Source organism: Dermacentor variabilis, chromosome 2 (assembly GCF_050947875.1).
Source record: "Dermacentor variabilis isolate Ectoservices chromosome 2, ASM5094787v1, whole genome shotgun sequence".
NCBI lineage: Eukaryota > Metazoa > Arthropoda > Arachnida > Ixodida > Ixodidae > Dermacentor > Dermacentor variabilis.
Window position 1 is genome coordinate 150,611,933 of NC_134569.1, and position 22,488 is coordinate 150,634,420.

Genomic DNA, 22,488 nt, shown 5'->3' on the forward strand with positions numbered 1-22,488 from the left:
CGAAAGGCGACGTCACGTTTTATGGCTACTCAGTACAGCTACTGCTGCGCTAGCTATATATGAGGTCTTTTTTATTCTACAGAGAATAAAAAAGAAGAAAACCTCGGTGATGGCTGAAAGCGAAACTATAATCAATGAACTGGACTAATCGCAGAGGCGGACTTTACTTTCCTGAGAAAACAAAATGTGTAATCGTCTAATTAACCAAATTTTACTAATTGCTTAACAGCACATATTGCAATTTACAAATTGTAGCCGGTGGCTTTGTAATGCCGACATAAAACAAATCCTGATGACGGCACCTGTTTCTATAGACGCGCTGTGAAACTAGCGGTAAAAATGTACTGTGGTACCACTTACTTTTTTTAAGAAAACGCCGTTTTATGCGCCTGTACAAAAAGGTAACTGGAACGCCAATGTATTTGGTTGCACACTTTGGATATTAATATCTCGAAACTGGTGTAATCCTGACAATTAGTTGTAAGTAGGTACTTCTTCACAGCTCACCGGCTACAATTCGCGAGTTTCAATATTGGCTGTAAAGTCATTAAAAGGTAATTAGCATATTTTCGTTAATCAGCAATTACTCATTTTCATTTCTGGTGCAAGCCATCACCTTGCCTTCAAGGATTAAAATTGTGCTATGAGTCAAAGGCGATGTTTGTTTTTTTAAATTCTCTATAGCCAAAAAAATAAATAAAAATTGGAGGACGCTTAAGCTTCGCCTTCAAGAGTGGAACGCGACAGCGTTCCCGTCGACCCACCAAGGGGTGTAAGACAATGGGCTAGGGCGCAGCGACTACGCGCCCCGCATCGGACGCGGTGAGCGTCGAGCAACGCAGCGTTCGGCACGACAACGAAATGTACGCCTGAGCAAGCGACGCACGCCTGAGCCTTAGAAACAGCTCGTTTCTAAGGCAACACCGCGTTCACTAGAGGCGCTTTTGTACCGCTTTGAAGCATCGAACTCGTGGCTCAGTGGTAACGTCTCTGTCTCACACTCCGGAGACCCTGGTTCGATTCCCACCCAGCCCATCTTGGAAGTTGCTTTTTATTTATGAAGTGCCTGCCTTGATTTATCGCTCACGGCCAACGCCGCGGACGCCGACGCCGACACCGACGCCGACGCCGACGACACCGGCTTTTCTGCGACACGAGCTCCTTAACGCTATCGCGTTAAAACCGAAGTAGTCGTCGTCAACGAACAAGCGATGAATTTGTTAAATGGCGTAGCTCCCTGGTGAATCGAAATGGATAGCGATAGCCCATTCTATATATAACGGGCTATCGCTAGCCATATCGGTATGTTCCTAAACGCAATCAGACTTCTAGATTAGGTTCTTGATTAACTGACGCCTGTATTAGCTTTCACAGCGGATGCCAGCGTAGAGAGGGAGAAAGAAGGCGGGTCTTCGCTTCGATTAAGTGAGGGCGCTCGCCGGCGTCTCAAAAAACAACGAAGGCAAAGGAAAACGAAAGCAGCAAAAGGGATCACCTCAGAACGGACGCTCCAACAATGCGAAACCGACGAAACTGAAGAATGCCGTGGGAATGGTGTCGCATCAGACACCCTCTAACGCAGGCGACGTCAACTTCGTCGGAGGCAATGACTTCCTCGTCGGGGGGATGCCAAAATCTAGGCCTGCCACGGAGTACTTGCGGCGACTATTGCCACGCGTTGCATCAGGAAAACATCTGCAAGTAGGGTGCGCCACGACAGTGACGACAGCTCAGTCTGCAGTCCTTCCACTTCGCCATTCCTCACACTCTGAGAGTGAATGTGTTTCGAACGCCGTCTCGCGACTGTAACTGGCGCTGAGTCGCGGCGATACCGGCGCGTTCAACTCGCGTCGCGCGCTCCTTGTTTTTCACCTTCTCGGAAGCCGGCGTTCCAGGCGGGAACGTACGTACGTCATCCGACGCTGCCGCCTCTATACGCGGGGTTACTGGTGTATTCGTATAGCGAGACCCTTCGGTTTCCGCTTGTCCTACTTGAAGTGGCCGCGATAAGGTGACCTTGCTTGCAAGATGAGTATCTGCAACTGAACGCCAACGTAGGCGATAAGCGCCTCCGGCAGCACGTGGTGACGGGTGTCACGATCGGCTAGTGTTAACCCTCGTTCGAGCCCGTTGAGATCGCAAAGAGCGGCCGGAGAATCTATCGCTCTATAGGCAAAAGTGCAGCAGAGAAGAAAAACAAAAGTCTGTCACTGGCAGGTTTTCCATCCTTAAGTCATTTACTGAAGAAGAAAAAAAACAGTTAGGTGGACATCGCTGCTTTCCCTCATTTCATTCGAGCACGAGCAAATAAACACATGCACGTTTTCATAGTTGCAATGTACATTCATTCGGAATAAGCATGAGAAATAATTTACGATAATGCTCGATATAACATCAAGTTTCTGCATACCTTGTAACACCTTTCGCAATTACTGAATCCAGACAATGTTTGATCACTAGTGTGCTTTGTAATCTTTGATGACAGAAACGTGAACATCAACTTGGACAACTCATTTCACTAGGGGGCATTCTGTACGTGTTCACCTAGCGGACATGTCCATTTCGTCTGCTTCCGAAGTTCTGACTGGGTAGGCTGAGGAACGCGTCAGAAGGGAACAGATACCTTCAGCCAATCAGTACTTCAGCAGCAGACGAAATGGACATGTCCACTACATGGACACTGGCAGAATTGCCCCCTGCTGTCTGACGAGGGTGACAACGACGTCGTCCTAATGACGATCGCACGACAACAATGACTACGACGATGACTAAACCGCTTCGTTGACGGACATTTCAGATAGTAAAGAGTTGCCTTTGTAAGACCAGCGCGAAGACCCCCTGCGCAAATAAGTTATGTGGTCGGGGGGAAACAAAGTGAGTTAATTATCGCTGTCAGTAGCCCAGTTAACTAAAATTGAATAATGAGGTTTTTGTTGACTGCAGCAAGTGAGTATGTTTGTACTGAAAAGTTAGAGGCAGTCGTGTTTATATACAGTATCAGTTGGAAGAATTCTTCCAGCATGGTCTGTGCTCCGAGATAATGGACTCGAAATTTTAATTGTCGTTCGCATGATAACGCATGCGAGAGAGTTAGGATCCACGCAAAGCTCCAACCTGATGTGACTCGGCTGTTGCGTGCGGCGTTTAGTCTGACAACGGGGTGGAGGCATCGGCAAAGATGATAACTGTCCCCTCTTCCCCTCTCCGGCTGGCGAAATGAAAAATTGAAGAACCCGGAAGCGTTCTCCTAACACGCGACCGCGCAGCCTGTGACGATGGCGGCAGCTGCCATGCCGAGATAGTGGTGCGAGCGGAGAAGTCGGAGGGCAGTGCGCGTGCGCAATGGTGACTAGACGAGCGGGCATGGTCTTTCCTTGGTCTACGCAAATAAAGTGAATGTTGATTTCTAAGTATTGTAACTTTTATTGAAATCAAGAGCAGCAACTGCATGGCGCACCACGCTTTCATATCTTGATTTCGCCAGCCGAGAGAGGAAGGGGAAGAATTGTCATCTTTGCCTGTGTCTCTGCCCTATATTGTCAGACTAAACGCCGCACGCAACAGCCGCGTCACATCAGGGAGGAGCTTTGTGCCGATGATCGCTATCTCTCATGCGTAATCATGCGAACGACAATTAAGAAGGGGAGTCGGATATCTCGGAGCATAGACACGCTAGAAGAATTCTTCCAACTGATACTGCGTAGAAACACGACTGCCTCTAAGTTTTCAAAACAAACATGCCCACTTGCTGCAGTCAACAAAAAGTTAATTATTCAATTTTAGTTAATGGGACTGCCGACAGCGATAATTATCATCTCACTTGGTGTACCACAGGCCACATACCTTATTTGCACAAGTGGCTTTCGCGTGCCTCTCAGTGACTAATTTTAAGAAGACCATCAAACTTAATTTTGGATGCTTTTAGAGAAAAGGGACCATTTACGACCAGTCGCTTTACCACCAAATTGGTCGCGCCACCACTGTGTTTCCCATGTGAATGAGCCTTTAACGTTGCTCTGAACATTTTTTTCGTTCCATCGCTCTTTGCATGGTCATTAACTTGTTCTCGTGATTCTTTGTTAAGCTCTAAGTTTCTGCTCCCTATGATAGCACCGGTTGAATGCAATGGTTGTATATCTTGAACTACGGTGGTAAGCTCCCATTCATGATTCAGCAATGCCTTCTGTATGCACTCGAACCCATTTTTATTCTGTCAATTTTCATCTGATGATCAGGGTCTCCTGTGACCAGTTGACCTATAAAAACGCAATCCTTCACAGACTCTAGAGGGTGAGTGCCGACTATAAAATATTGTCCCTTCGCCAGATTATTGAACATCATCTTTGTCTGCCGGATAATAATATTCGACTCTACTCTTGCCCTTTCTCGGTTAAGATCATCGGTCATTTGTTGCAGTTCAGCCCCAGTGTTGCTGAATAGTATAATCTTATTTCCAAACGCGGTCGTTGAGTTATTCGCTCTTGAACCTCCCTCGTAAGCCTTCCCGTCTAATAGCTTGAACACTTCTTCTAAGCGTGCAGTGGTCGACGTTGAAGATATTGTGTGTCTTTTTTCCTGACGCCTTTCTGGACAGGCAATTTTCTACTTTTCTTATGGAGAAGCAATGTAGGCGTGGTGTCTTTGCAGATATTTCCCAAGGTATTTACGCATGCTTCCTGTACTGCTTGATTAAACAATGCCTCCATGACTGCTCGTATCTCTAATAAATTAAATGCCTTTTCATGATCTATGAAAGCCATATAGACAGGTTGATTGTGCTCCCCAGATTTCCCAGTTACCTGATTTATGACGTGAATGTCATCCATTGTAGCATATCCCTTTCTGAAGCCAGCCTGTTGTCTTCGTTGACTAAAGTCAACGATTGCCCTGATTCTATTGAAAGTTATCTTGGTTAATATTTTATACATTACTGAAAGTAAGCTAATGGGCCTATAATTGTGCAATTCTTTAACGCCTCCTTTCTTATCGATTAGTATAATTCTGACATTCTTCAGTTCTCCAACACAATCGAAGCCGTGAGGAATTGCGTATAAGAGGCCACAAGCTTTGCAAGCACGATATCTCCTCCACCTTAGATTAAATCGACTGTTGTTCCATCTTCTTGTGCCACTTTTTACTGGCACATGTCTTACAGGGCCCTCCTAACGTCGCTGCTTCCAATGAAGGCTTTGTGGCTGCTCTGGCGTACTGTACAAGCCAACAGAGAACTCTTCTGCTGCTTTTACTATATAATCGAAATTGCTGATGACATTACCCTGCTTATATTTTACTGCATACATCATGCCCTGTCGTATGCCATGTTTGCTTCTCACTGAGTTCATGCTGTAGCCATTTTTACTGCTTCCACAATCTTTCGAGCGTTATAATTTCAATTATCGCTTAATCTCTTATTGTGTATCAGCTCTGACAGTTCAGCTAATTCTATTTAATCTATTTACTTATACACTTTGTCGTTTCTTTATCATGTCCTTTGTTAATTGGGAGAGCTTACTTGCTGGCGGGCTTGGTGCCTTACCTCCCACTTCAATTGTTGCTTCTAAAATCAGCCCCTAGTCACGGTTTCATTCATTACCTAGTTGCGTGTTACATCAAGGTCTTAGAGTTTCACACATGTCATCTGCGGTTTATTGAACGAGAAGAAAGGGCTTAACCAAGGGGCCCGATTTTTATTAGTCATATCATAAGAAGCCAACAAACACTGACACCAAGGACAACGTAGGGGAAATTACTTGTTCCACGTCCGCCACTAGGTCTGTGAGTGGTGGCGCTGGCTATAACACTCCGAGGGTTCTACTAGGACAGATAGATACCCAAGAAAGTGGATAGGGAAACGGCGCCGCGGTAGCTCAATTGGTAGAGCATCGCACGCGAAATGCGAAGGTTGTTGATTCGATTCCAACCTGCGGCAAGTGGTTTTCTTCATCCATTTTAATTTCCATTAATTTATCGTTTCTTCATTTGATTTATTAAGCACAAGTAATTTCCCCTATGTTGTCCTTGGTGTCAGTGTTTGTTGGCTTCTTATGACGTACTGTTATATCTGATGATATAACAGTACAGTATATAATGATATAATGATATATAACAGTAACAGTATATAATGATATCTTCGGTTCATTGTCTCATGTTACGCCACACCTCATATCATTATATATTTTAGTCTGCCCCTGAGACTAAAATATAAAAATATAATAAAAATATAAAAAAATATATATAAAATATTTTATAAATATAAATAAAATATAAAAAAGTAAATAGTGCACTGAGCATGGCCTTTTCAAACTCGTTTTCCTGGACATACCTGTTCATCCCTGTGCTCAAGTGAAAAAAAAATTCTCCAATTTATGTATCAAGAGCGTTGATTTTTGCGAGATTTTTATGACCCCATCGATGTGCATTTCCAATTTAAGATATTGCACAGAGGCAGCTATACATGACGCTAGGCTTTCTAAGAAATCCTAATATCTAGCTGACGCTATAAAATCAAAGGCGTCCTTTGTTCCTTTCCTATCGGGACAGCTAATAGTGAGAGGAAAACCACAAAAGAAGGAAAAGGGCAGCAGCAAATAGAACTTGCAGTCTTTGCTCAAAAAAGAAGAAAAAGAAAGAAAGCGGTGACCGACAAGGAACTGCTCTTTCTCTTTGACAAGCTCAACCACTTGACAATACGCGCGCAAACATATTCCATGCCAAAAAAAGACATTTTCTCACGCGCTTTGTTATCGTTCGCTTCGGATTCAAGGGCCTCTTATACAGGTCTGCTAGCGAGTTTGCAACGGCTCGAATCATAGTGTCTATGTAAAGTGCGTGTGTGAAGGACTAGCGTCAACAATTATAACTGCGCATGCACTTCTTAATCCGCAGAAAATAGTGCACTACAAACACACCCAGCCAAAAATTTTGAAGCACCACTCAGCGAGCAAAAGAATCTTTGGCGGAGCCTGCTGTAGGATTGTGGCAGGACGCCTGGCTCTGTGAAGTCCGCGACACTGAAGGCAAGAGAATCATCCGATGCGGGGGAATTTCGAGCAACTATATCTGAGTGGTACTTGAACATAAGCGTAAGTGTAAGCTCAGCCACACTGCGTCACGGCCTTTTCTAAGTACTCTAGGCCCTCGGTTTCATTTCTTTCAAATAACGCATAGTCAAATAACCGCCCCCACCTCCAGGGCCATGTATATAGCTGTGGCAACGTTATGCACCCAACTATGGAAGTCGAGGGTTCGACTTCAAGCCGCGGCGGCTCTGTTCCGACGAGAGCAGAGTACGAAGTAATGTGCAGCTCGCGTACCAGACCTTTTCGTGGATGGCCAAAAATAAGTGTCTGCCACTACTGCGTCTTTCATTATAGAAAGAGAGAGAGAGCTCTTTATTAAAATGTAGAGAGGTTTGCCGACGTAGAGGTATTCGCCTACATGCTACTCTCCAAGGGAAGATCAGAAGGAAGAAAAGGGCTCTAAGAGAAGGAGGGCGAATATAAAGAAAGTAAGGGGACAAAGGAGCTCACTTCATATCGTTATTTCGCTTTTGATTCCTACTTGTCCGAATATATGAGGCCTCTCGACTTCACTGCTGGCTCTTTATGCAATGTAACCTGCTCAATAATAGAGTTTTGAGAGAAACCCGGTTGATTGAAGATAACCAAATAAGTCGAGTGCTAGACGCTGCTTTGATGGAGTGTGCCAGGGACATAATATGAGCCTTAGTGTCACAGACCCTTGACATAGTGGTGCCATATTTGTCTTGTGCATGGCCTTTTCATCAGTACGCTTTACAGCACGATGCAATATGTCCGATTGTTTCCACAGAGCCACAGTTGTCGCAACAGGGGCGTGTAGTTTGACCAAGGCGAGAGAGGAAGTTGTTTGCGTCGTAGCGCATGACAGAGTGTCTCTAATTCCAGGGGTAGTCGCCTTGAAAGCCTCGATTGAAGCTTAGCGTGCAAAAATTTCTAGTGTCCAAAGGAGGAAGACCAGATTTTTTTCCTCTGTTGAAGAACATGCCGCTTTGCCAATGCCGATGCTTCAGTTATTCTGAAAAAAATATCTTCCGTAATTTTTTGTGGTTAGGGCCCTTACGAGCCTCCTCACCTGCTATTTCATTGCCTGATATGCCGCAGCGTGACGGGATCCATTGAAATGTTATAAGATGACCTGCTTTACATGATAAGTGGTGCAGGTATGTAATGTCGTTGATTTCCAGGTTAGCGCTGTCCTCTGTCACGTCCCTGTCTTTTTGAATTGCGCTAAAGCATTTGCCATTATTAGTAAATTGTGCCAACTAGCCCAAGAGTAAGCCTTGTTGATATTTCAAGTTGGTTTTTCTCATTTACAGACATTGCAAAGCTGCACTTCGAGTTCGTAAAGACGGTCCAGTGTCCTGGAAGGCGTGGTAACGGGTATTTGATCGTTTCTTTGATCACATAAACCTTGAGTAACGTCGATGACGTCGTTCTTTCAAAGCCATGAGATAATATTGTTCCTGTGGATGGAACAAACAAGCCGCAAGTTGAGCTTTGAGATACTAATGAGTCACTAATGAAGATATGTGTCCTATTGGAGTATTTCACCTTGACATGACATAACCCTTGGTTGTTTCTAAAATGTCCTCTCGGCGCAAAGCTTTCTTGGAATCTACATGTATATGAGGGATAACCTGTCTGATGTGTAGAGACGACATCGTCCCTACGACAGTGCGGTGCCATTTTTGTCGTGCTTGCACGGGGATTGTACGCTTAGTGCTACCCGCGGCGTAACCACATCATGAATTTCTCTTTGTTGCTGCTACGTGACTCAGGAAGTGCTTCTTTACTTAAAGTATGTGCCTAAGCAATCCTTTATGTATCCTTTATTTCTTGAAATTGTAGCAAGCCCAGCAGTTCTGAGAACAAAACGAACTTTTTGGGAAATTCTAGGCAGATATGCGCAAGCAATTAGTACGCACCGTTTCCAAGTATTTCTTGCTTGTATAAGCGAGAGCCGCTGCAGGACTGGAATGCTGTAGCACAGCGTTGTGTCGGTGTAGGCATTCTGATGCTGTACTGTGGAGCGGCAGTCACTGCCCCATTGCTGTCGAGCGAAATAGCTCATCAGCGGAGAAGCGCCGCGAATTCATGCGCGCTGTTTTAACCTCCGGATACAATGAAAGGTTTCGGTCGATCATGATGCCAAGAAACATTTGAGCCCTGGTATAAGGAAGGGTTCTATCAGGGGATAGCGATCCATCTGTTTGCACGTGAACGCTATCGCTACGCTCTTTTCAGTTGATATCTGCACTCATCCAGCTGCTAGCTACGTGGACACATTCAAAAGTGCTCTCTGAAGCCGCTGTCGAGCAGCTCGACGAGAAAGTGACAAACTCCAAATGTAGGTGTCGTCTGCATGTAGCGTGATGATAAGACCGCTTGGTAAGCCCACTCTAGGATACATTCTAAGATATAAGATAAGATAGTTGCACGGCAGGAAGATAGCATACACGGCAGGAACTTCGCGCACCTGAAATCGCTCTGTTTTCTTCCAAACTTGGGCGTCCAGACCTTAAGTTGCCCTCGAACGCTTCTTTCTCTCCCCTTCTTTCTGTCTGTTTTTGTGCCTATGTCCCCCTTGTCTCATTGCAGGGTAGCAAACCGGGCGTGCCTCAGGTTAACCTATTTGCCTTTCATCTGTTCAATATATCTCTCTAAACCCAATCAGTCAAACAGTTTTCAAAACAGTTCTAAATTCTAGTGCTATGCCCCCCCCCCCCAAAAAAAAAAATATACGAATCTGCCCGCGCGATGCTTCACCCGTGCAAACAGTAGCCGTACGTAACGGCGATTAGTATCTCAAATTGCATTTCGATAACGCGAGCGTGAGCGCTGGATTCATTTCAGCACCCTTTGTGTATCCTGAGCGGATAGTTTCTAACCATTTAGGTAATTACTTGTTGCCGATGTCACAGATGGACATTTTAGAACATTTATTGGCACAGCGCCGGCAGTGAGAGAGGAAGAGAACCGATTTAGTGAACACTGGAGAGATTTGCCTGGCGGCAAACCTAGCATGGGGCCTTATGTGAATGCCATGATAAATTAAATGACCCGCCGAAGTACCGCTGAGTGGCTGTGGCGTTGAGCTGATGGGCTCGTGGTCGTGGGCCCCATTCCTTGATGCGGAGGCAGCATTCCGACAGGGGCAGAATGCAAACGCGCTCGTGCAATTGGGCGCACGTTAAAGAACGCCAGGTGATCAGAATTCAGCCGAAGCCATAAACTACCGCGTCGCTTATCGCCCACTGTTTGAGTTTCAGAAATCTAAACACAACAATTTATTTCAAGTTTCTATTGAATCAAACAAGACACACAAGTCATAGCAGATAACAAAAGAAGCCAACAAACAATCGCACCAAAGACAACGTAGGGGAAATTACTTCTACGTACTAACTGAATGAACCGCAGGTTAAATCGTTCCCCACCGGTGGCAAGTTATTTTTTCATCCACTTTCATCGCCATTAATTTATCATTTCTTTAATTCAGTTAACAAGTACGAGTAATTTCCCCAATGTTGTCCTTGGTGTCTTTATTTGTTGGCTTCTTATGATATGATTAATAAAGATTGAACCATCCGGTTAGCCCCCTTTCTTCTCGTTCATTACATAACAAGGGTCTCGAATCAGGCAACATTAACGCCTTCAGGTAGCATGTGGGGTCTTATTGACCAGTTGTCTTCACCGACAAAGTTCACACACTCGTGACGCCTGCTGCATGAAGGATGTTCCGCATCCGCCACTAAGGTTTGTGAGTGATGGCGCTGGCTAACACTGCCAGGGTTAGTTCTAGCAGTAACACATAAATATCCAGGAAAGTGGATGCGAAAGCGGCGCCGCGGTAGCTCAATTGGCAGAGCATCGCACGCGTAATGCGAAGACGTGGAATCATTCCCAACCAGCGGCAAGTTGTTTTTTGTCCTCTTCCTTTTCCATTAATTTATCATTTCTTTAATTCAGTTAGACAAGGACCAGTAATTTCCGCTATGGTTTCCTTGGTGTCATTGTTTGTTGGCTTCTTTTGATATGATTAATAAAAATCGGGTTCCTGGGTTAACCCCCTTTCTTCTCGATGATGGGTATAACGTCAAGGGATAAAACAAGAGAAGATTGGGTGAGGGAACAAACGCGAGTTAATCACATCTTAGTTAAAATCAAGAAAAAGAAACGAGCATGGGTAGGACATGTAATGAGGAGGGAAGATAACCGGTGGTCATTAAGGGTTACGGACTGGATCCCAAGGGAAGGGAAGCGTAGCAGGGGGCGGCAGAAAGTTAGGTGGGCGGATGAGATTAAGAAGTTTGCTGGGACAACATGGCCACAATTAGTACATGACCGGGGTAGTTGGAGAACTATGGGAGAGGCCTTTGCCCTGCAGTGGGCGTAACAAGGGTGGTGATGATGATGATGATGATGATGATGATGATGATGATGATGATGATGGTGATGATCATGATGATGATGATGGTGATGATGATGATTCTCGTTTAAGGCATAGGAGAGACACATAACACAAACGTAACACACCGCACCCAACATACAGGCATTTAAGTGCGCAAGTAATCAAACAAGTTCCCTTCTTTAACTCTATCCTATTCTCTCTCTCTGACCTTTTACACCCCTACCCACAACCTCCTACTGCTGACCGCCATTCAAGTTTCAACAGCCAAAGCTAGACCATAACGAAGCAGCCAGCAGTAATTTAGCTGCCCTCCTTCTTATTCGTTTATTTCATTAAATTTAATAGACAACCCATTACGCATACATGTGCGCATTGTCACGAGCAACTCCAGAGGTGCCCGTCATCCACACAGCGCCACAAAGGCAGATTGAACGTCATTGCACCATGAAAAACCTCCTGGAGAAGCCAAAATGCCGTCCTGCGAGGTGTCCTTGCACGGGAGTCAATCATAAAGACAAGCGCATGGAGCCGCTATAAACAGCTCATTCTTTCGGAGAAGGCCTCGCTCTCAGCGGCACACTCTGGGCAATCAAAAAACGCAATCTGACAAGGTTCCTCGGTTTACACACGGCATTGCGCATCACTCGTTTGCAACGCCGTCACACCAAGGGGGAGAAAATAGAAACATTTATTGGCTTTCGAGGATCCCTGTGCTAGTGTGGTAATTATGGGCGATAGGAAAGGCAGCAGAATGTTATTCGCTTGCACATGGATCGGCGTCGGTTCTTGACGTATTGCTCTGCGATGTCATCATATCCTGTTATCCACAGCATGTTCGCGAAAAAGTGTTGACCGAACGTAGTGGTACGAACAATCACGGCGAGATTATCAAAAGCGGCCACCGGGAAACGGAGGAGCTCGGCGGTGCAACGAAACGGAGTATTGCATTTGTTCGAGTTATAGCGAGACTGACGGAAGTATTCAGCAGTGCGGGACGTGTGACCAAGTGTATTGGAGAGCTCCAGCATAACGACCCAAACGTATTCTACAATATGCCGAAGACGTACAGAGATGCTAGCACGTGAGCTTACATTGGCCCAATGGAATTCGGCGGACTTTGCAAACTAGCGCCTTTTGTTCCCTGAATCTCAATCTAAAGCTCCCATTTCATCACGGCTTGAAGAAGCATTGCCAAACGCCTACAAATCGGAATGGACACAAATCCCAAATGTGAAGTTTGTCGGTACACAGTTGCAATTGCGCACCTTCGGGATGGTCCTCGTTTCAGTGCGCAAAGAAAAGAGTTCTGCACCATGCTCGACAAGCTTAACAGCCGTCTCCTTACGAAAAAACAAAAAAGAAACAAAGAAACTCTTGAACCTTAGTCCCAGCTAAACGTCAGCACAAGCGGCTCTAAAAGCGCAAGGGCTCGTATTTTTTTTTTCGGCACGAGGACTAAATGAAAATGCTGTAGTCGCTGTCAGTTGCCTTCCTCGTGCTTGTGCCGAACACACTCTTGTTATGTCTTCTCTTCTTTTCTAACCTGTCCTCTTCGCCCCTGTGCAAGTAGCCAACCAGACAATTCCTTTGGTTTACCTTTCCGCTTTTCATCACTTATTTTCTTTCTGTCTCTGTTCACTCGAAATACGATGACATAAAGTTGCGAATTTTCCCACTCTATAGGTATCCATTGCTCTTTACCTTAAGTAACGAAAGAAAATTATGGGGTTTTACGTGCCAAAACCACTTTCTGATTATGAGGCACGCCATAGTGGAGGACTCCGGAAATTTCGACCACCTGGGGTTCTTTAACGTGCACCTAAATATAAGTACACGGGTGTTTTCGCATTTCGCCCCCATGGAAATGCGGCCGCCGTGGCCGGGATTCGATCCCGCGACCTCGTGCTCGGCAGCCTAACACCATAGCCACTGAGCCACCACGGCGGGTCTTAAGCAACGAAGACATCGGCCCGAGTTTTCTTGTATTGGTTATATTCAGTAAAGTCTGAAGGTATCATGGATGATATAAAAATTTACAGGAGCACTATTTCTTAACGGCTTGATTATCTTTCAAAACAATGTGGGGTTAAAGAGATTGAACAATGTGAAATTGATATTGCTTTGCCTTTCAGGTACTGTCATTGATCATGGAGATGGCGGAGGGCTGCTCAAGCCGTTCCTGAACAGTTAATTTTTTACTTCCCCTACCGTTACACTTTACTGTGGCAAATCAAATCAATTAGTCAGTTAATACACGTTTAGCTTCAGTGCAATGCATGCTATACCTGCTGTAGCATGACGCTGGCGCCTCAGTTGGCTACAGTTCGCTCCTGTAAAAAATGTTACTCCTATAGATGTAAGCTTTAGGCCTGATAACGACATTCTAAACAATCAAATTTCGGCGGGTACTACCATTATTAGGGTGAACACTGCTGGTTCACGACTAAATGCGATTTCTTTTACTTTTATGAAATCTCCTGCAATGAAATCTTGTGATACTCTGCCGAACCGGCAAGTGTAGGGGTATTACCCACAGTGAGCTACTACGTTCCACTTGTCTAATATCGTCACTGCAGATACTCAGCGAAAAAAAAAAGAAATACGGGATAAGACCCCTCTCCGTTGCCGTCCAGATTCCGGCCTTCAAACACACACACACACTCGCACAAACACGCACATTCCCCCAGGTATGCCTCTGATTGATTTCAGGCTATTTCTTCCTCGGTTGGCTAAGGCTGACGTTTAGCTGTTGCTACATGGTTTCGTCCGTAGCACCTTGCGTCAAAACGCCGCTTCAAGGGACGCAGATACAATTTTGAAACGAAAATGTATAATCGATGAAATTTTGTTTAGTGCTAAACTTGTTCAATGCCACAAAATAAACGAGTTGGCAGTTATTACACAGTTAAACATCTTCTTTCTGTTTCTTTTTTCTGCATCTTTTTTCTGTTTTTCTCGCGCTCCCACCCCCCAAACAAGAAATTAAAACTAAGTTCAAATGATGGCATATACTTAACTGCGGAAAACAAGTAGAAACACAAAGATTACAAAAAGGCCGAACTGTAGCGTTAAATCACTTGAAGTTGTCCATCACTTCTTTAGCTTTATCAGAATTGTAACAGCGCATCTCAGAAAAACCACAGTGCAAATCACCAAGATTCTTCATTGCGAAAACGAGTGAAAGCACGGCCGTTAGCATAAAACGCCAAATTTTCTATCTCTAAGCACATTTTGAAATGAAATGTCACAAATATTTTAGAAATACTCTCAAACTAAAAGTTTCTTTCCGACAAGCCGGATTTCTGGACTACACCTAGTCGTTTAACTTTGACAGCATTATTATTGGCTTTCGATAGCAATCTGAACGCTGTTGCGAAACTCACAAGGCAACTGTTCTGGGAACAATTGCGAAAGCACTTCAGCCTAACCGGCGCAAGGTGAAATGTAGCACTAGCAAAAGTCAACTTTCGCCACAACAGCGTGCCAAACATGCGCTTACGAAATTTCTGACAAACTCGCGCCTACTTGCGCAGCGTATTCACGCTGAATACACTGGAGTCATACCTGGTAAATGGAAACGCTCAAAGGGCTCGTAACAAGTTCACCAAGTGTTTGGTAAATGCCACGCTGTTCCTAACGCGTTTCGCGAAGCGCTCAAGAGCGCTCACTGTTATGGCAGCAAGCGCCCCTGCCAGCGTGCGGTCTAGACTCCAGCGCGGTCCTGCGGGAAAGTGATTACTGGTGACGCGCTACATCGTCCATGCCCCGTACCTTCAAAAGTCCACGTTGCGATGACACTTCACAGAACCCACGGTTTCTTCTTTCTACGAGGAATCCTCATCTCCGCACGGCGGGCACCCAGCGCTTATCAAAGCGGATGTTTTCGCTGGAGACACTCTTGCAAAAACGTGCCACATCCACGTCGGCTTCATGCGGAAAAGGTCTCCCGTCGCTACGGCCCAACAAAGGAAGAGGCAAGAGTGAAACGCTCGTTCTATGAAGGTGATGGATGACGAAACAGAGGTACACCGACGGCGACGCTGAGAAGCGACTTTCACCACAGAATTCCATGGCTTCGCTAAGCACCATCTGCCGGCCAGAGATGCAACTACAGCGACCTCGCGGCTGGCTTCTGGGTATACTCTCCGCAACTGCCGGCTATATATAGCGGCACCTAAGGAACGCAGAGCAAGAGGGGGACGAATTTATTTTGTTTGGATTTACTGTTCCCTGCCGTGACTAAAAATAAGCTGCAGCACATTGAAGCGCTGTTCTGTGAACAGTTATCAATGAAGGTTAAAGATGTTGGCACCGTTACTGACACGGAAACACATATGCCAAAAAAGAGAACACAGAATTGGTCGGGGGGGGGGGGGGAACAAAGAAGTGTGGGTTCTGAGTCGCTAATCGTCATCCACCAAGTCGTCGCGCCATGTAACCTTGACATTGACCCACTTAACACGCGTACAAATGAGATTGTTTCGTTGCACACGGGGCTGGCAAAGGAACAAGCAGTTCAGGCTCGTCGCAAGTGAAGTTGTAAATTCATAATGAACGCAACCCACGTTACAGAAAGAGAAGCCAGGGAGAAAGGATCTAACGAAAGCTGAGAGGGCATTTGATTTGAAATAAGAAAAGGAAAGCGAAACAAAATCAGTCAGAGTGAAAGCAAAAGAAACTATGCAGAAAAAAATATAAGACACAAATGGATCCCAGATGACCAAAAGTCAAAGAATACCTATAAGTCTACTGGATAATGTTAGTCCTGATTTGTTTATTATAACGAAGCGTAGTATATAGTTTTCGTGGCTAGGATTGCATCCCCACTTCTGCCCCATGGCCGTAGAAAATCATTAGTCTATGTTTGTCCGTGTATCAAGTGATGCCTTTCCTCCTAATTGTGCGGTGGTGTAGAGAGAAGGCGACAAAAAAAAAATAAACACCCATATGGTAACTGTTACAAGTTGCACATCGGGAACACCGCCATGTCATATTCCATTATTACAGGCCTGAAAAGTTTTCCTTGCGCAATACAATTTCCACTGCATCCTTGTTAAGTGATTACTGCGCTTAAAACAGATAATTATTTAAATTCACACTATATACTCACGGGCAACTTCTTGTAGCTTATACGGAGTCAAAGCGCAAGCCAGTAAGAGCGCTTCTGAAAGAAAGTTCCACGTTCTTGTACGCGTAAGTTCAAGCCACGGGAAACAGAAAGCATGTAGATGTTTTTTACGATAGGAAAATCAGATAAAATACAGTCTTGAGTGTTGACTTCGATTTTATCTTCATTCTTTTCTCTTCCGCCTTTGGGAAAATGCAATACCGCCGCAAGCGGAAGCTACGCTGCTTCTCCCCTCGTTATGTGCCCCTACAAACAGAAAGCGCTGTCAAGCTATGCCGGACTACATGGCGCAATAATACATGTGCAGAAGCCCCGTCTCTGTAGCTTTCTATTCATTGTCGCAGAAAGTTGTCTACGAGTACAGTATGTCTGCACTGGGTCTATGCTTTGCCTTGGTGTTTCTACTCTCCTTATAAAAATACATTGCATATACGGTTACGAAGTTAACCTTCAGTGACGATGCAAGCTGGTGTCACTGGAGCTTACGTTGACCCCAGAGCGACCACCTCGGCTGTCAAGCTTCCTTGTAACTTTGTTGTTTGTTGACGAGTTTTATTGTATTACCAAGCACCGTCGAATGGACTCACCGGTTCGCCAAAGTGCAACAGCCCCGGGCTGTCAAGGTGTCTCATATGGTTGATTACGACCTTCATGATATTACCAAGACACACTGTAACGAACTGTCCCATACCTAAAGATATCCTGCTCACTATAAGCATAATTTCGGCCCGCTTTCTCCATTCACCTGCCTGTCCTAATCATTCGAAAATCGCCTTAGCGCGCACCAATCAGCGGGCGAACGGAGGACGCGACGTGGCAAAGCATGCGTCAGCTGTTGATAGTTTCTTCCGTGAAACGTTAAACTGCCGGCACTGATGAAGACCATCTACATCACCCTAATCTTACCAACCTATTAACGAGAATCGTCTTTCAGTACAAAAAAAATTGGTGTACAAGCCCGCTGGCCTAAAGCCATAACGCTTATAACTTTTGGCACCGCTTACTTTTCCGTGTGTGTGCTAACGGGAAGGAAGAAGGGAAAGGGCTAGGGAGGAATGAAGGGACGGAGGAAGATTGATTTGTTGTGCAGCACAAAGCTGGATTGCACAAGGTGGAAAACGTGGCTTCGAAACTTGGGGTTAAAGCATGCGAAATCACTTTCCGAAAGAACGGCTTGACGTTTGCTCGCCGGTGTACGGGTACCCGTTTAGGGGGAAAACAGTGCAAAGACTGGATAGCCGGGCAAACAGAGGGCAGTAGCAGGTAGCAGAAGCACTGACTGGCAGCACGGAGTATCTTTCGTGCACGGCAGAATAAACTTACGGGAAAAGTAAAAAAAAAAACTTTTTGTTTTATGTTTCTCTAGCTTTTATTTTGCCACGCTTGAAGCAACCTTTCACTTGCCAGTCAGCGCGTGTGGTCAGTCAGTTTTTTTCCTCCAGTCCTTTCTGTACGCTGATTGTTTTTTTACAGCGTAAGTTGTTATGAGCTCATTCCAACAACCATTACGGGTGGCGATGGTGTCCGCCGCCGCCGCCGATGTCCGGTGTCCGTAGCAGCTATCGCCGGTAATGAGAAAAAAATAGCCTTAGTCCTCGCCGGGATCGAACACGGTTTCGCTGGGTGGGAGTTCGCTACTCTACCACTGAGCCATGCCCGGTTCTTTTTTTTTTTTTACTACCGGCATTGCAACATACAAAACAAGACATCTTTACAGTACATGACAGTCACGATGAAAGTCTCTGCCACTGGTTGGCTGACACGGGGTCTAAAAACGCTTGAAGTTCGCAAGCTCAGTCATCAAACTGAGCCATGTTGGTATTTCTTTTTGCAAATTATACATTTCTTTAATATAACAAATGCTTTCGATGAAGTATTCTCTAACAGTCCGGGCATTTATTTCAGCATGTCTCACCGCCATTCTTGTTTTCCATAAACTATGCAAGCACAAAAGCGTGAACATGTCACATGGTACAGTGTGTTCGTTTGGAGTAGGCAAGAAGCGAATCCCGTATGGTGCAATCGGCAAGTCCTTCTTTGGGGTTCTCCGTAAGATGTCCCAATGGAATACCGCATCCAAGCAGTCAGGAAATATGCGTTCGACTGTTCCGGGTTTTCGGCATAGTAAACAGTTTTCCGCTTCATGCTAGCAAGCGCTGGCGGGGCTCGGTCACTTTTTGCTAGCATGAAGCGGAAAAAATGCCCTGTAAACCCGTCCTAGCGGGCGAGGGGCACGCGATGTGACATGCACGCTGCGTAGCGTCGACACGAGCACGATTTGCATTTGCAGTTGCATACTATTACAACAGGTAAAACGCCATGTAGCACGCGCACACGTAGCGGTATAAAGCAGTTATAGAAGGTTTGAGGAAGAAAAAGAAGTTCACAGAGATATATACAACCATGCTAGAAAAAAAAATACACATTGTGTAACTGATTAAATCAAGCTGGCTAGGTTGCTATGCCACCGCCGCCTATGAAAGGGGATGCCAATAAATCATGATGTTGGTTACCATCCTATTATGCCACTTGCCTCGCAATGGGAGATTCGCGCCACGTAGCGTATATACGTGGGCCCTTTGCATTTGCAGTTGCATATTATTATACCAGCTGGAACGCCATGCAGCGACTACATAGTTAGCGGTGCAAAGTAGATGGAGAAGTCTTCAGAAAGGAAAAGAAGATTATGGAGATGTATAAATATTGATGTAATGAAAAACATGTATGAGATATCTGGTTAGTTCAAGCAGGCTAGGTGACTTTCGCCGTTCCGTTTCAAAGGGAGTACCATTAAGTCAGCATCATTACCACCGTATTGCGCCATTTGGCACGCGCGCCGCGTAGCATCGGTACCTACAAACTTTGCATTGCCAGTTCCGTTATGTTCCACAAGGTGTCGCGACATGTAGCAGTTGCATATAGCAGTTGCACTCTGCGTGTATCTGACCCTGGATGTAGCAGGCTATAGGTGATTATTTGTTACCATCCCGTTTCTAATGGGATGCCGTCATTATCATCACCATCATCAACAGCAACGTACCGCGCCACGGATCAAGACGTGTGACACGAGCGCCACGTAGTTTAGATACCTGTGTTTGCTCGTCGGTACACGTTATGGCGCCGCCTCGAAAGGAACGAACTTGAAGAAACGATCCGTAGAGCTGCGCGCGCAGTTGCAACCAGGCAACATCGGGCTGAGCAGACCGCTGTGCAGAGAGCAGGACAAGCCGCAGCTCGCCGTCAACGCCGGGCGGACAGTTCAGATCGTTCTCGTAGAAATGACGGGAAGACCCTGTAGTGCGTGGTGCCGAAAACGGAGCTCCTATGCAGCCGCTCTTCTAGCTTACGCTGTACCTGTGATACGTGTGCGCGCAGGCCTGTGACTTTTTTCTAAACGATCGTCTTTTTTTTTATTGATACGGTATAAGGAGATGTTGACGCACAATTTAAGACGCTGGCTACGCCTTAGCTCTTGAATGGGTCTAACTTACAACATACAGGGTTCAAGATTACATATAAAACAACCTTGTCATCCAAGCACCAGAACTTGTCCCGCAACGTTTTCACAGTAACACTATGACGTAAATAATACATGGCACATACAATATACAACAAAAATAACTCTACAGCACCGTAGAACAAAGTCTCAAAAATACAAATTATACTGTCACCTAATAGCACAGGCATTGTTGGCCGTTATTAACGTTGTTAATGTTCATTTTATGTCAATGTAGCTGCATATGTGTATGTGTTTGTGGATAACGCTATCTTGACTGTTCTCTTCAGAGTGTATGTGATAACGCATTTCCAGGATGTATCCACCACCCGCTGACTAGAAACTGTCATCTTCCGAACTATACGCACCAATGCAAGTGACTTCACCATGAGTAAAGCTGCGCCTCGGGATTGTGCTGACAAAATTTGTGTTGAGTATGAACGTCTCGTCATGGGTTGGCGTTCGGAGGCGTGCCAGTCAAAAAATGGATCAAACGGATATAGAGACGAAAGCCACGGCGACGACCACTCATACAGGCCGCGAATAGCATGGCTGCAGTGGCTGTTGAAAATGAGGCGACGATGACGGCTGCATCTCGCACGCGCATCATCGCTATCATTATGGTTTCATTAAAAAACAGAAACAAAAACATACGTGGGCAGCAATGGCATCTGTCTCTTATTTACAGTGTGTAGCACCAAACAGTAAACGCTCTTGCGAACGAGAGCACTTTCTTCGTGTATGCGGGTCAACAAGCGGTGCTCAGACCGATCACTTGTACGCATGCCATGCCATTCAGTGAGCTCATCTTCAAGAGTCAATCGAGCCCTCGCCTCCACCCCGCTCCCCCCCCCCCCAGCAATCTCACGATAGTTACCTAAAGCATCATTGCGCCAGGTGAATCGAGAGACTCTGGTAGAGACGGAGAGGACTTGGCCGTATTCGTTAATGCCTGCTCGCTGTGACAGAAACGGAGATTCCCAGCTATGACAACACAGGGCACCACAACACCTGGCGCCCGGTCACACGACGACCTGAACCAGTGCTTCCTGAACTGGTGTGTGGGAGCTCGCAATAGATGCGCCACCTCTTGAACTTGGATGAATAATTGCGAGTGTCATGATCAAGAGCATGAGTCGGCAAACTCGCTCACGACCCGACTTATTGAGATTGCAGAAGGGTTGAAATCCGGGCCAGTTGGCACATCGTTGAAGGAAAAAACCAGTCAACAAACAGAAAGGACAAGGCGCAGTACCTTGCTGGGACTACGCCGTTTCTAATAAAGCTCAGTTGATAGTCCAGTCGTTGTGGTGTGAACCTGTCCTCTTGTCCTTTGTGCTTTTTTTCTGGTTTTTTTTTCATGCACATTCACATCAACACGTGAATTTGAATCTGAGTGAGCTCTTCCGAGTATACCTTTGTTGAGTCTGAGTCCCAGTCAACCCGGCTTAGTCGAATTTTGGTGACTATGCGTACGAGTCTGAAAGCGTTCCGTTTACATTGCCGACCTATGGTCATGACGGAGATAGCGGATGAAATACCGCACGTAGAAAGCCAGGATTTAGGAATAGATATTCAACAATGGACCACATTCATTTTAACAGTCAGATAATTGGGAAATCTTCAGAATGTAACCAGGCTATGTATATCGCATTTACAGAATACGAAAATGCGTTCGATACAGTAGCAACACCAGCAGCTATGTAGGCATGATGCAGTTAAGGAAAGCAGGAAGCATAAGAGAATATCTTGGAAAATATTCATTGTATGCAGCAATTATTCATTTTTATCCTGCTTCTTCTTTTCTACAAGTTAGCAACAAATAAGCAACAATGTAACTTTGTCACTATTAACATGCTCAAAAACAATAATCCCTAGGAGCTTCGCTACAAACAATTCTTTGTCCCCAGAGCTCACAGTAATTAGGGTCTACTTCAGCATACGCAGCAATAGCACACTGGAATGATTTACCTGTCTAAAATCATCACCATGCGTATCTTTTATATCGTCGCCTAGAACCTGTATTGTACAATAAATTCAGCCATATTGTTACAATGAAAACAGAAGTACGAAATATATTTACATAATATTTACGATAACTGCAGGAGCTAAAAAGATCGCAGTTAGCTGGCGAAGTTAAGAGCGTCGTCTTCTTCGGACTAATCTTGGGCGTCCTCTACATCAGCCTCTCACATGACCCCCGGCGGCTGTGGGCGCGACGCTGAGCCACAGTATGGTCAAAAGGAGCGGTTTCGTACATGACGTCGATTACTTGACGCAAGACGCGGTAAGGGCCGGAGTAACGTGAAACCAACTTCTCCGAGAGGCCAACGCGTCACGTCGGGGAACAAAGGAGAACCAGCGCGCCCGGTGTGTATAGTGGTCGTCACACCATGAATAAGTACCGCTGATTTTC

At 45.5% G+C, this 22,488-nt stretch overlaps 1 protein-coding gene across 2 annotated transcripts in view; it reads right to left on the reverse strand.

Annotated features, from left to right (window-relative positions):
* Positions 1–15,548, reverse strand: part of LOC142572849 (uncharacterized) — a 37,130-nt gene extending 21,582 nt beyond the window's left edge. The window contains exon 1 of one of the 2 annotated variants that reach the window (XM_075682249.1): positions 15,220–15,548. Coding sequence is in view for 1 of the 2 variants with exons in the window: in XM_075682248.1 (XP_075538363.1) it covers positions 1,496–1,563 (68 nt within the window). In the remaining variant the exon portion in view is untranslated. Of the gene's footprint in view, positions 1–1,495; positions 1,836–15,219 lie in introns of those variants that run through there. The other variant, XM_075682248.1, reaches the window with a different exon arrangement.
* Between the last annotated feature and the right edge of the window lie 6,940 nt (positions 15,549–22,488).